This window comes from Aphelocoma coerulescens, chromosome 10 (genome assembly GCF_041296385.1).
Source record: "Aphelocoma coerulescens isolate FSJ_1873_10779 chromosome 10, UR_Acoe_1.0, whole genome shotgun sequence".
In the NCBI taxonomy this organism is placed as follows: domain Eukaryota; kingdom Metazoa; phylum Chordata; class Aves; order Passeriformes; family Corvidae; genus Aphelocoma; species Aphelocoma coerulescens.
In genome coordinates this window covers 15,323,386-15,337,277 of record NC_091024.1, presented here as the reverse complement: position 1 = coordinate 15,337,277, position 13,892 = coordinate 15,323,386, and the positions used below count along the sequence as shown (strand labels likewise).

General features: G+C 38.9%; 1 protein-coding gene across 6 annotated transcripts in view; it reads left to right on the top strand.

Moving 5' to 3' along the window:
* Positions 1–13,892, top strand: part of APBA2 (amyloid beta precursor protein binding family A member 2) — a 45,394-nt gene that overhangs the window by 22,360 nt on the left and 9,142 nt on the right. For 5 of the 6 annotated variants that reach the window (XR_011154292.1, XM_069026229.1, XM_069026227.1 and 2 more), the window contains 5 exons: positions 1,833–1,978; positions 4,917–5,003; positions 9,377–9,562; positions 12,265–12,444; positions 13,537–13,749. Coding sequence is in view for 5 of the 6 variants with exons in the window: in XM_069026229.1 (XP_068882330.1) it covers positions 1,833–1,978; positions 4,917–5,003; positions 9,377–9,562; positions 12,265–12,444; positions 13,537–13,749 (812 nt within the window). In the remaining variant the exon portion in view is untranslated. Of the gene's footprint in view, positions 1–1,832; positions 1,979–3,303; positions 3,340–4,916; positions 5,004–9,376; positions 9,563–12,264; positions 12,445–13,536; positions 13,750–13,892 lie in introns of all 6 variants that reach the window. The other variant, XM_069026231.1, reaches the window with a different exon arrangement.

The following is a 13,892-nucleotide window of genomic DNA, read 5'->3' as shown; positions in this document are numbered from 1 at the left end:
AATCCAAATAAGTAAAATTAGGATTATAAAGTTGCTTAACACCCTAGGCTATTTCCATGCTCAAGAATTTTTTCATACAAATTAGTTAGAAACACCATTGCTGTCACCAAACAGCCAAGGCATGAGAAGAAATTGTTTCCTTTATAGCATCCATGGGTTACACAGACACCAAAGATACCCTGGGCATTTTGCTTGATGTAGTAATGATTGTATGAGAATTTGCACAGAGAATTGCAGTTTTACTTGTCTTCAGACACAAAACATTTCAAGGAAATTAATCTAAATTACCTACTAAGGGAGTTTACTTAAACTGATTTAAACATGTGGGTAAGCCTATTTCAGAGTTAAAGCAATCTTGATTCAATTTAGCCTCATTTACTTAGCCTGAAGTGAATGAAAGAAAACAAAATTAAAGCTGCTTTAATTTTGAGTGAGCGTGTTGATGCAGGTATCTAATGAAGTTTTGCAAACTTAACATTAAATTCACATTGTTAATTAATTTCCCTCTCTGCTGCCCTTGAAAGATGTCAGTATGATGCAACATTAGTATTTTGTTTCATGCTGGAAGAAGTACAGATGTACGAGACGAAGTTTTAGACCTGAAGAGACATATGAATAACACCATCAGAAGAGGTACCATACAAAATACACCATCCATCCACTGAAAAACCTAATGGTACAAAGATGTAAGCAAAGAAAAGCAGCCATACAGGACCAGAGTTCCTGTGGAATTTTCATTTTCTCTGTTTTCATTTAGTGAATTAAAGCTGCAAGAACAAGGATTGGTTTTTGAGGTATTGAAAGACTTGGCCTTTATGAAGAGTTTCAGTGACTTCTAAATTACTGGCTTCTCAAGGATTTCTTTGAGGGTTTTCATACTTCCAGTGGAGATTGTCAAGATACTTTTTTACGCTTTCCCAATACTTCAAAATTTTTAAATTCCACAGAATTCTATTCTGAGTTATAATGAATATCTAAACCAGTTACTGGATTTGTACAGATGTGATCTAAATAAAATGTGTTCTCTGGTATATAATTATCCTTTTGAAGTTTAAAACAATGGTGTTTGATAGCAAACCAAGTAACTCCAATTTGTGTGAGCACTTAGTTAATCTCAGGTCTCTGAAGAGTACAGGACTGGTATAAATATATATCTGTGTATTCATATACCTTGAGTACTGAATTACAAAGACTATGGGGTTGAGATTTCTGGCAGGTGGATTTGAGATCTGCAGGGATGAATAAGTGTGAGCAACACTGCTTAAAGAGGAAAGTCACTTCTTTTAATCATGTTTATATTCTGGTGGAAGACTTTTGCTAAATTAGAATGGGAAAATGAAGGATAGGAAAGCTCACTAAAAGATAAATGTGCAAACTACTATTTCAGTACATTTAATCAGCATAGCATCCCATATATTTTTTCTTTTCTACATAATAATCTTCCACATTGACTTGATTATAAATAAACTGAACACTGAACAACAAACTTTTTTTTAAAATTAACATTCCCCTTTTTATCCTCACACAAGACTTTTATACTAAAAAAAATGCATTAAAAGGTGGGCAAGTTGATCTTGCTCAAAGCACATTTCTTTTATAAAACTGTTGAGGAATAAAAGATGTTCGCCATCAAGAGATTTCAGCCGAATTCTGGAATGACTGTTCTTTACTGTCGATCTAATCAAGTTGGATGTAAAGCTTAACAGCTGAACAAAGAGGATGGTAAACACAGTCCTAGCATTAGAAAGGTTGTTCAAGCCTCAATATCCCTTATTCAATTTCTCATCTCCCCACTCCTTTGAGAGGCTGTAACTGTAAACATCTCCTGTCAGTTCCAGGACCTTGTGAACCTGAGGACCTCATTGATGGAATCATCTTTGCAGCCAATTACCTGGGCTCCACACAGCTGCTGTCTGAGCGTAACCCTTCCAAAAACATCAGAATGATGCAGGCCCAGGAGGCAGTGAGTCGTGTCAAGGTAGGGGATCTTTATGGGCTGTAGAATACTCTCTGATCCTTTGACAGCTGATCCCTGAATGGTGCGGGATCTGCAGCCTCAAACCTTTGCTGAGGTGCACTTGGGTAAGTACAGATCAGTACTGTAAATACCATTAGTTTCCAGTGCTTGCTGTAAAAATACATACAGCAAAATATAAATTATTCCAGAGTCTATTCAAAAATTTTTGGAAGCTGTATAACAAATTCAACTATGAAAGACAAATTGCAGATTGCAATTAGAAAATATTCCAGTGGCAAAGCATGGGATATTTGTTTGACTGTGGTTTTACCCTTTTGTTATTACTTCCTTTAACTTACTACAAATTGAGAAAATTAGTCTCAATATTATTACTTATTATTTTTTAGGACAAGAATATTCATTACTATTGTGTTTGGATTTGGTGTTATTTACAATGAACAACGTCTTTTAAATAATGTACCATAGACTGCTTCATAGAGCTGTGTAAAGAAAATAGCTTTTTGGGTAAGAATCCAAGTAGGAGATATTTATTTTAGAAGTTACTGTGCCTTTGCTGTAAATACCTCATCTGAATAAACACATGGTTAGTGGCAGATTTTATGCTAGGAGAAAAAGTATGTGCATAGTCAATGAAATATTTAATTGCTAAGAATTGCATGGTTTTGAAGGAAATCAGTTTGGAAAGGCCACTTGCAAGAGATTGTCATGACTGATGATTGATTTAGCATTTAGAAAGAAATGGAATGCAGGAAAAGGTCCAGTTCTTTAAACTTTCCAAACCTTCCACTTTCTGTTTAGCATATTGTGATATCTCAAGCTACCGTAAGTAATTGTCGATTGAAATTAACTCCCTAAAAACTGTTTTGTATATTAATACCAACCCTACTCTGTCAGTGGTACTTGACTACTCCAGATAGTCATGGCAGGAAGCTTGAGCTATGTTTTGTTCAACAGTTACATGCAGATGTGTGATGAGCATGGAGAGAAAACCTTGGGTTTAAGATGCACGTGCTGCCATTTTTGACTGCTGTAAATTTGGCAGGATAAGTGTTGGGAGCAGCTGATAACAGACACCACTTTGGTACCGATTCTTTTGTAATCAATTGTCAATGTGCATAACTCCATGAAATCCAACTATGCTTGAGAACTGCATAAGGTACAAACAAATCTTTCCCTCTTGCACATCCTTCTCCCACTGCTCCCAATTTTTTAATTTTCAGCAGACTGGATTCACAGTCGAAAAGTTTCCCTGACTTCCCACACTGTCTTTTCTCTTTCCCTGTGTGTACATCTGTCTGCATTCTTTTTTTTATGCTACTCCTCAGAGGATGCAAAAGGCGGCTAAAATCAAGAAAAAAGCGGTGTGTAAACTGTTTTTCTTGAATGCTAATGTTTACTTACATTTTTGTTGTCCTTATTTTCCATGGAGTGTCATGTCTTTCATTACAGATCCTCATAAAGTTGTCATTTTGGTTCCTTCTTTGGTCCACAGTAGAATAGTGAATGGAGTAAAATGAACTCATTTTCTTCATTGTTCATTTGCTGGAGTGCCTGTCTGCTGCCCTTCTCCTGTTGAATACCTGTGATTTGTTTACTCCAGATGTACAGCCATTGTTATCTGGGAGATTGGTTTTTTTTAATGTAATGCTTATTTTGATTTTACTAACCAAAGCAGTAAGATGTATGTATTTCCTGTGCCTGTGACTTACTGTACATTTATTATATTATTGTTGACATTTCAAACCAAAATAAATTCACCACATAGTAGCTGGAACAATTCATACAGGAAACATTGCGCTCAGTTAAAAACAGTATTTCAGATAACTAAATACAGTTTAGTTATTACAAAAATATCACCAAAAGGATGGAAGCAATACAAGTAGTCTCTGCCAAAGTATGTGCTTGCTTTGTATTTTGGTGGAAGATAATTCAAATAAAATTAATCTGAATGAATTGTAGGCATAGCTAAGCCTTTATAACTCCAAAAAAGAATAGAAAATACATCATTCTCATCATGAGCCAGTGTCTGACCTGGAGACTGGTGCCTGCCTTTAGCCCAGGCTGAGACAATCTTTCTGAGGCCGCTGCCACGGGTGCTCCTCAGTACCAGTTGCAGTGGTGCCGTGTGGCCAAGCAGTCTGGAGGACCACATATGTTCCTGCTGGACTAGAGAATTACGGCAGCTCTTGGACAATGCTTCAGTGAGAGGTAGCAGCTGCTTTGCCACCTCTTCTCCTGTTTTCTCAGGTGGACAGAGCCAGGACTCACACTTTGGAGCGTGGCATTGCACTGTAATCCCTCTTACTCTGTGACCGTGCCCTCTGATGGGGTATGGAAGTGTTTCCCTAGTGAGCAGTGCTCAGAAGTTGTGGTCTAAAAGTCACCTGATGTCTTTCTGTGATATGACAGAAACATTAGTTCAGTGCTCAGTTCTTTATTTTCTAGGAAAAAAACAAAAAAGCTATTAAAAAAAAGGTCCAAACCCCACCACAGTACTGAGCATCAGTTTGCACTTTTTTTGCTGAGCTCACTGAAAGCAGCAAGGGCTAAACAGCTGATGGGGCCTAAGTCAGTTTCTCAGTTCTCCTACTTTTTTAAGTCTGGTGCCTCAAGTACTGAAGTGCATCAGTGAGAAAGTGAGGAAAAAACAGCCATACTTTTTCTCCTGTTTTGGCTATAAACAGAGAATTTTAATACTTGAGCTGTCAGTCCCACAGCCTCCAAATTCCCTCTTACCCAGAAAATTAGAGTAGGCTTCACTCTGTCTATGCAATAAATGTACTCTTTGCATGTCTTTAGAAACACCTTTGAATAGCCATCTCTGTAGTGGTTTAAAGTGCAGTTGCCTCACATCACATTATGCTTGAAGCAGTCAGTGAATTTGTCATTCTGAAAAGAAAATTAAAAATCCCGTTGTAACAAGGTATCTGTCTTTTAGACTTCAGAGGGAGATTCCCAGGCCTTGACTGAAGTGGATCTGTTCATCTCCACACAGAGAATCAAAGTTTTAAATGCAGACACACAGGTAAGTTGGATTTAAACTCTTTGAGAATAATGTTGTTAGACCATGCTCTTACACGATTAGTGGGACACTACTGAACCTGGATAAATTCAGGTATTCAGTATTCAGAAAGAGCTCCTATTGTTCTAACACTTGCCACTACAGTAAGACTAACACCAGTTTTGCTTATTTAATGTGTTGGAAGATGTCTGCATGTTGCTATAATTGAGCTATAATTCAATTTTAAAAAAGATTCAAAAGCCTTTCAGAATGCATGCACACCACTCCTCTGGAACAGTTTCAGAACCCAGATTTACAGTCCAACAGGGAAGTCATTTGCTGCTTTGACTAAGCCATTCATATCTTGCCATTTTTAACATTTAATCTCAATTTTTTTTCCATAAATCACCATCCTCTTGCCTAAGGTAAGTTATTAACCATTCATATAAAAGCAGCATCTGGAGACCACAGCAATGAACAGCCTCATCTTCTAGGAATGCTTGTATGTTCAACAAGAGGTGATCTTCATAAAAAGGAGTTTTTGAGGAATTTACAACTAAATACATATAATTTCTAGTAATCTCAGAAGATCTCTTAACTTTGATCATACTTACAGAAAGTCTTCAAATTTTCATTCTAATGAGAGGCATTGAAAAGGGCAATTTTAACAACGTTTTTTCAGAAGTAAATAATGTCAAATCAATCGTTTTCTTCTGTTTCAGAATATATTTGTCCATGGCACAGAAGCAGCACATGTCATCTCTTGACTTAAATAAGGCTTTAATATCATATATTTTCTAGATTGTATAATCTAGATACAAGAGATAGAAGCAGGCTTAATAACTTCAGAATGGTGTTACGTCTGATATATTGCCATCTGTGTGGCAATGTAAAGAGAAACAGGGCAGAGTGAGACTCACAAGCATGTTTCTCTAGTGTAGTACTGTTCAATATTTTCACAAACAAGAGAAAATAGTTATTGAACTTGAAAACTGGTGTATCAGATCAGAGTTCAGAAATATGGCTAAATGAATAAATGAGCTGAAATGATAGGAGACACTTAAGCAAAGATAAATGTAGCACTCTACATTTAGGGTTTTGGTTTTAATTGTTATATAATTTGTTTTTCTAACAGTGGAAACTATGAAGCACCTTCTTCCTGAAATTTAGGAGAACATTACTATCCTTTAATCTGAGGACAATGACAGTATGTCCAGGAAAAGGATTATTTTTCTTTTAATATAAGCAGATATCCTTAACATGCCACTAGAACTCCCAAGAGATGCACCAGACGAGTGGAATAGCCCATCTAACATGGGCAGCAATATTTAGAACCTGCCATCCATAAATCATCCTGAAACTGCATTTCATCCACCATAAGCAATACCACTATTGATTATGGCTCAGCCTTTTTTCGACCTCATGGTAAACATGCATCATCCAGAGATTATGTTATCAAAGCTGATAACTACTTTTTGCATTAGCAGAAAATAAAATGCTCATAATCATCAATGTAAAGATGACTACAGACTGTTATTGATAAATGAACAGCTACAGTTTGTAGTTGGAATGTATGGCAGTTAATAGGTACGGTCTCTTTGCTGAGTAAGGATTAGTCTTAGTGGAAGTCACTCTTCTTACTTTAAATAGTTCAACATTTCAGCTGAATACCAATCCTTTTAAAAATAAAAAGGGAAGGTCCTTTGAAGTAGTCCATAAACACTGTCAAAGGAACTGTCATCTTACTCTGCTGATCCCCTGAGATTTGTAGTGATGCAAAATGCAATGCTCCATGATGAATGGTGTCATATCTGAGCTGTTCAACCAGACGAAAATAGTAATAGTGGAAATTGTTCTAATTCCAGGCTCTCTAGGGCTCGCCCTGGGGTTTTGGTTGTGTTTTTTATTTGTTGGTTTGGTTTTGTTTGGGGTTTTTTTACAGTGTATCTTTCAGAGAGCTGTAACAGAATTATTCCCATGACTTTTAGCATTTTTGGCTTGGTAACACTTTTCACTTCTAGTGAAGTTCCTGACTGGTGTAATTACCATGGGTCTATTTCAGCTGGGGTGGCAACTGGCAGAGACAATCTGTACTTTCATGGCTTTATCAATTTACATAAACCCTATTTATGCAGTGTGCCATGGGTTTTAACCCACCTGTAGTGTTGTATAGCTCACGTGAGGTAACAGCTGAATGAAAATGTAAAATTCCCATTCAGAAAATAACACGCAGCAAGATTAAAAATGCTGAGCAGCACCAGTCAGGTGTATTCCCAGGCTGGAAGAGAGCCAGCAGTGGTGATTCTGTTGCTCTCAGCAGCACTAGGAAATGGCACCCCTGCCACTTTTTAGTTGCTTATGGACTTACTTGCTGAATATGTTCAGCCCACGTCGAGCACCTGTGTAGTAGGGATGCAGTAGGAGCAGCCTTAGGTTTGGCCATGTGCCTTGTTGACAGGAGAAGAATTCTTCCCTGTGCCACAGCTTTGTGGGGTTGCACTCAGTGCCCCAAACTAGCAGAAGCCACAGCAGCCTCTCCCAGCTTCTTGCTCAGTCAATGAAGAGAAGCTGGGAGTGCAGCAACTGGGAAAATGAGGAAAGAAAAATAAAGATGTAGAGCTCACAAATGTGTATGTGCAGAGCCTCTGGTGCGTGATTGGTTCCATAAAATCGCCTGACTCATTAGGCTGTCTAATTCACACTCCCACGGGACTACAGCACTTTAAAGCTTGGAGGAATGCTTAGGTTTTCTCCTTCAGCTGTTCTTTGGGTTTCAAGAGAAGCAACAAACAAGATTCTAAAAGAATTGCATGGAAAAGAATCTGAGAAAGGGCAATCTAGACAGGAGAAGAGAACAATGGTTTCAGAAAAGGCTGAGAGAGGCTGAATTTCTAAGGACAAATCTAAGGATAGTAAGGATGGAATGGACAGGACTAGAAAAGGGATAAGGGAAAGAATAGGGAGGCAAATGGGCAGAGGTGGAGGGATTTATGGGAAAGTAATAAAGGAGGTGGTGAAAAAGAGATATTGGTAATGGAAGACTGAGTGTAATGGAATATGGAGTGAGAAAGGAAAAAGTAAGTACAAAATAAACACATGTTTACAGTCACTAGATAGTATTTGCCTTATTCCTAATTGTAAGTGCATTAGACAGGAAAAATATGGGAGGGGTGGGGGGAATGATTGCTTTCACCCATACAAGAGAAAAAAAAAAACCAAACCCTTTGAGTAACCTCTATGTGATGATATGGGCAGAAAGCCTTTCTTGGCAGGTGAGATTAAATGCCTTCATTTTCCCAGTGCATTCACTCTTGTGCACACTACATGTATGATTACACCCTTATACAATACTTGGTGCACACTGCTGAAAAGCAATTATCTCTGCAGAGCTCCCAACATCCTGCTGAGAGATGTCCATTATAAAACATTTCTCCATTCTGACAGAAGTGCTGTAAATCCTCCTGAGCACCCACAGCCCTTGGAGACACTCCCCAAACCACCTCTTAACCATCATTACTTTTCGTAAGTTAGGGATAAGCATTACTTCAAGCCTGAGAAGAATCATTACAGTAATTTTAGGGGTAGTGATTATCTTCAGCAAGACAAGTGGTTCTAAGAAACAATGATAATTTATAGTTTTCTCTGACAAGTTAAATTGTACTGAAATTCTTAAAACAATTACTTTTGTTGACTTGAAAAACAATACTTCTTCCTTAGACCTTAGAAAATTGTTCAACTAATGCTAAACTAGTGCCAAGCTGTTTATATAAAGAATGCTGCTGCTTATATAAATTACTAAAATTGTGAACTATCTCATACCACATTTTTTTGTTCCAATTCAGACAGAATTTGGTGGATGCTTTTAGCTGTTCAGGATGAGGGACAGAGATGGTCAGGACACATCCTCAACTAGTTTGATCAGTAAAACTATTATGCTTCTGGTCATTTTTAGTTTGAGCAATAGATAAAATCCTGGAAAAACTCCAAACCGACTGGTGACCCCGGCTAGAAGCAGTTTTCAGATGTGCCTTTTCTGTTTAAGAACAGTTCATCTTTACAATGGCAAAATGTGTAAAGAAATAACATAATTTTCCAACAGCATGAAAATATATACAAAACAGTAGCACAGCTCTTCATTCTTGCTTTACAGTAGTAACCATGCTGTATTTGCTCAGACAACGCTTCCATTGAAGCCAATGTCTTGAACAGCCACTCTGCTTCCATTGGGAGTTGGGGCCCATCTATTGCCAAGGGAATATCTGGTCTGGGCCCATAGGAAGTGCTTCTGTAGCTTTTGTCTTTCTCAAGCAGCAGGCTGTCAATGAGAGGGGAGCTGCAGTATTTGTAGGAGAGCAGCAGGCATGGGGAACAGCTTTGTTTGTCCTTGCTTTGTGCAGGAAACAATGATGGACCACGCGCTGCGCACCATCTCCTACATCGCCGACATCGGGAACATCGTGGTGCTGATGGCGCGGCGCCGCATGCCCAGATCCGCCTCCCAGGACTGCATTGAAACCACTCCTGGTGCCCAGGAGGGAAAGAAACAGTACAAAATGATCTGCCATGTCTTTGAGTCAGAGGATGTAAGTAAATGGAATCAATTTATTTAAACAACATAGGTCATGTAGAGATCTCCGAAGTCAATGGCCATTCATGGGCAAAATTAACCTCTGGGATATCAAACTGATCATTCATCCTGGATTGTCACATCCCGTAGTCCAGTGGGCTGGCACAAAATGACACATATGTACCTCCAGACACTTGGAATGAGGTGGAACCATTCTGGACCTCTAACTGAAGCCAAGTTCCTGAGAACATCTACTGCCTTGGCACAAGGCTGCCCTCTACCCAGTCCTGGTTCCCTGTGACTACTTGACCTGTAGTTGTACATACTCTCGAACATACTCTCTTGATCCTTCGGTGTTTAGGAACACATTCAGCTGTTTATTTTTCAGTTCTCTTTTTTCATCCCTAACAAAGATTATGGATTAGAATTTTTATCTAGACCCATAGAGTTCTGTACATCTCTGCTGCACGTCCTGTTTCACTGTTGTGAAAAGTGCCGATGTGCCATTCCATACCTCTTGTGACAAAGGAAGATGACCTTCCTTTACTGCCATTGTATATCCAGGTTTGGGTTTGTAGTGAAATAGGTACTTGTGTCTGAAGTGGCAGAGCAGGGGACTCCAACCTAAAACATTTATGGAAAAATATACCAAGCCAGTAAAACAGAAAAAGCAGAATTTGTTGTCTGTTTCTAACTTGACAGTAAGAGGCAGAACTAAACATCACTGTTATTATAGGAATAACTCTAGATATAATTTCTGTCATACCGATTAAAAAATAATGGAGTTCTTTGGGTCAGACAGTCATAACTCAGAGGTTGCATATATTTTTGAGCTAAGTAATCCATTTTCATTATTTTAAAGCAATTAAGCCTGTGAAGGAGAAATTGCATTGTCTAAAGGTTAGAGTGCTAGACTGGGGTTGTTCCGAGACTGAGTAAGCTCAGCTCTGTCACAGCTTTGCTTGGGTGACCTTTTCAAGCAACTTAATTATCTCTAAGCTGTGCATAATGATGGAGACTTTCATAAACATTCACAAGACCTCAGAGACAGAGATGAAATTAAGATGTGAGAACTGGCTGTTACTGGCAGCAATAGAATAGAGTGTGACATCTGGAGATGTTTGTTTTAAGAATGTAGAATGAAGGCAAAAGCAGAGGATGAACTACAGAGAAAGCAGTGGCAATGGAGATCAGAAGGATCCTGTAAGGACTGGTGATAAAACTTTAATAATGGAATGACATGAAAATGCCCTGAGTGACTTCTGTACTACTGCCATACTACTCAAGGCAGTGGCCACAGCACCAAGCCTGACCCAGTTCAAGAAGCATTCAGACAATGCTCTCAGGCACAGGGTGGAATTTTGGGGATGTCCTGCAGAGCCAGGAGTTGGATTTGATCCTAAGGGGATCAGCATATTCTGTGATTCTGTACAAACCTCTTGGTATAGAGGTAAGACTTGAAAACATGCTTTAAAATATGAAAAAACAATTTGAGACTAGCTAGCCTACTTATCTCCTTAATTTTCTAAAGTAATTTTTATGTCAAGCAGATTGGTGCTTTTGTGTACTGCAGAACAAATGAAATTAAGGAAACAACCTTTTAGCATCAAAGAAAACACTTGATCAATAGATTGTAAGAAGATACAGATTTATAATATCCAGAAAAATCCATGCATTCGAAATGCATTTAAAATGTACTGACTGTCTAAGAAGGTGTGTTGCATTTCCAGAATACAGGTTTGATTAGTAATATTTTTAGGGAATGTAAGGTGCAGTTATCTTCTCATATCATCAGCATTTACTCATATGCTCCGATGACCCCACAAATGATGACCCACAAATATACAAACCTCAGCATGGCATTCTCCTGTGAGCTGCAGTAAACTCAAACAGGGAAAAAATAATTCACGTGTAGAAAAAGTGGACAAGTTCCTTTTACTGATCTCTCTGTGTTCCCTTGCCATCTAGTGGAATGTGCAGGTAAGTGCTCCAAAATTTAAGAAAAATAGGGGGTTTTGAAAGACTGTTCTCAACATCAGCAAGCTTTAATCATGGCTCTAGCTGCATTACTGAAACGATCCCTGACATTGCTAGTCGAGGTGTTAATGGGAATAGCTGTCCTAGATGTGCAGTGGGTAAGCAGGGGTGTTACTGGTTTGCTGGGAATGTGGGACAGGCATCATGGCAGTAATAGGGGAGCAGATGGCTGTGTTGAAGCAGTGTTTTCAGTCCTGGGAAGCCAGGATGGAGAAGCAGCAGGTGACACTACAACCAAAACCATCAGTGCACGTCTGTGAAGGCCTGTGCAAGCAGAGCATCCCTTCTCTCCTCACCCCTACAGACAGACTGTGTTCAGAAGCAGAGCTCGTGGCACTCTTTCCCATCAGCTCTGTTCCATGTTGGTCCGAAGCCAGGACTCTCCAGTGTTTATTGGAATGGGTACATGAGCAGCATATGGCTGCTTGCTGCTGAAATGTACTGAGGGGAGGAGAGCAGCAGGGTATTTTAATGCAGTTTGCAATTTGATTTTGGATGTAATGGGTTCTTTCTGTACAACAGACTTTAAAGTGACTTTATTTCCATGCTAATGCAGAAACTTTGCATGATCCTTATTTTGATTCTGTCTTAAAATCCAATCTCTCTCCTGGTTTCTTGTGGTTTCATTGGTAAACTGTTCATCTGTCCATTCTCTGAGCTATGCTTTGTTCTACATTCTAGGCACAGCTCATAGCTCAGTCTATTGGTCAGGCTTTCAGTGTGGCTTACCAAGAGTTTTTAAGAGCCAATGGAATTAACCCAGAGGATCTGAGTCAGAAAGAATACAGTGACATCATCAATACTCAAGAGATGTACAATGATGATCTCATACACTTCTCCAATTCAGAAAACTGCAAAGAGGTAAACTAGTTTTGGATTTTCATTTCAGATTGATCTATTTTTTTCAGAGCAATGTAGTTCTCAGAAATATCTTTTGGCACTTATAAGGATGATGTTACAATTTCAAGATGTGTCCTTCGTCAGCCCTGTGTATTAAAACCAGCTTTATGGGTTATTAGGATTTCTTGTTTTCATGTTCAGGGTCTTTCTGTTTCCATTGATCAGAACAGGAATAAAGTACATTTACATCTGACATAGATAAGCTCTGTGCAATTCACAGTACACAGTGTAAGGTGATTTTATGTTTCACCAAAGCACTGATGCAGAAAGAGCTGACAGAGTTGTGGCATTCTGCAATAGATAACCTCAGCAGAAGTCAGCTGGCCATCAGTGTTCCCTGTCCTTCCACATTTCAAAGAAAATAATCTTCACATTTGAAAGAAAGTAAATTTCTTGAAGCAAATGTATTTGCTTCAAGAGCACGTTTTCTACTTAAACTCTTGCTCCACTTCTGTAGGTGCTAGCTGTGCTGTGGTTATCGACAGTTCAGGAGAAGGCATCATTTATGTTACATCAGGGATCTTACATTAACATGCTAGGCACGGGTATAGTCAATAATTAACAATATTAATAATAATAATGTTAATAATCATCAAGAGATCCTTGCCTGAAAAGAAGGACAGACAAGCTCTAAGATCCAGAGACAACCTGAGCAGTAATAGCAGGAGTGGAGCTGAACAAAAGCCTGTGTTGCAGGCACTGCCTTAGCTACAAAACGTTAGAGCCTCCCCCTCTGGCTGCCAGGTTCCACAGACAGAAACTTCCTTAGCATTCATTCCCTTGGCATTCAGTTCCACCATGTTCTACAGAGTTAACCATGTGTTAGTGTTTTGCTTATTAGACCTCTATGAGCTTCACCAAACAAGTGGAGGATGCCCCTGAAAACAAACAGCTGTGTGTTACACAGTTAACACGGAAGTCATGCTACTACCTAAGGGCAAAGAATAGAATTTGGTTTGTGATTTATAGGTGTTATTCAGGAACAACTGAGATACTCAAGCTCAAAGTCAGATGAATCAAAGCAAAAAAAATGTTTTTCCTTTTTAATTGCAGCTCCAGCTAGAAAAACAGAAGGGAGAAATTCTTGGGGTAGTGATTGTGGAATCTGGATGGGGATCCATTCTACCCACCGTTATCCTGGCCAACATGATGAATGGAGGCCCTGCAGCCCGTTCAGGAAAACTAAGCATTGGAGACCAAATTATGTCCATTAATGGTACCAGTTTAGTTGGTCTACCTCTTGCAACATGCCAAGGGATCATAAAGGTACCCCAAACTTACAACTCTATGCTGTAGATTGTAAGCGAACAGAGATGTAATCTTCTGACAAGTGGTCCTGTAGATTTCCAGCTGATACAATTTTTCATATCACTGCAAAAAAACCCCAGTAATCTGTCATTAACAAAAAG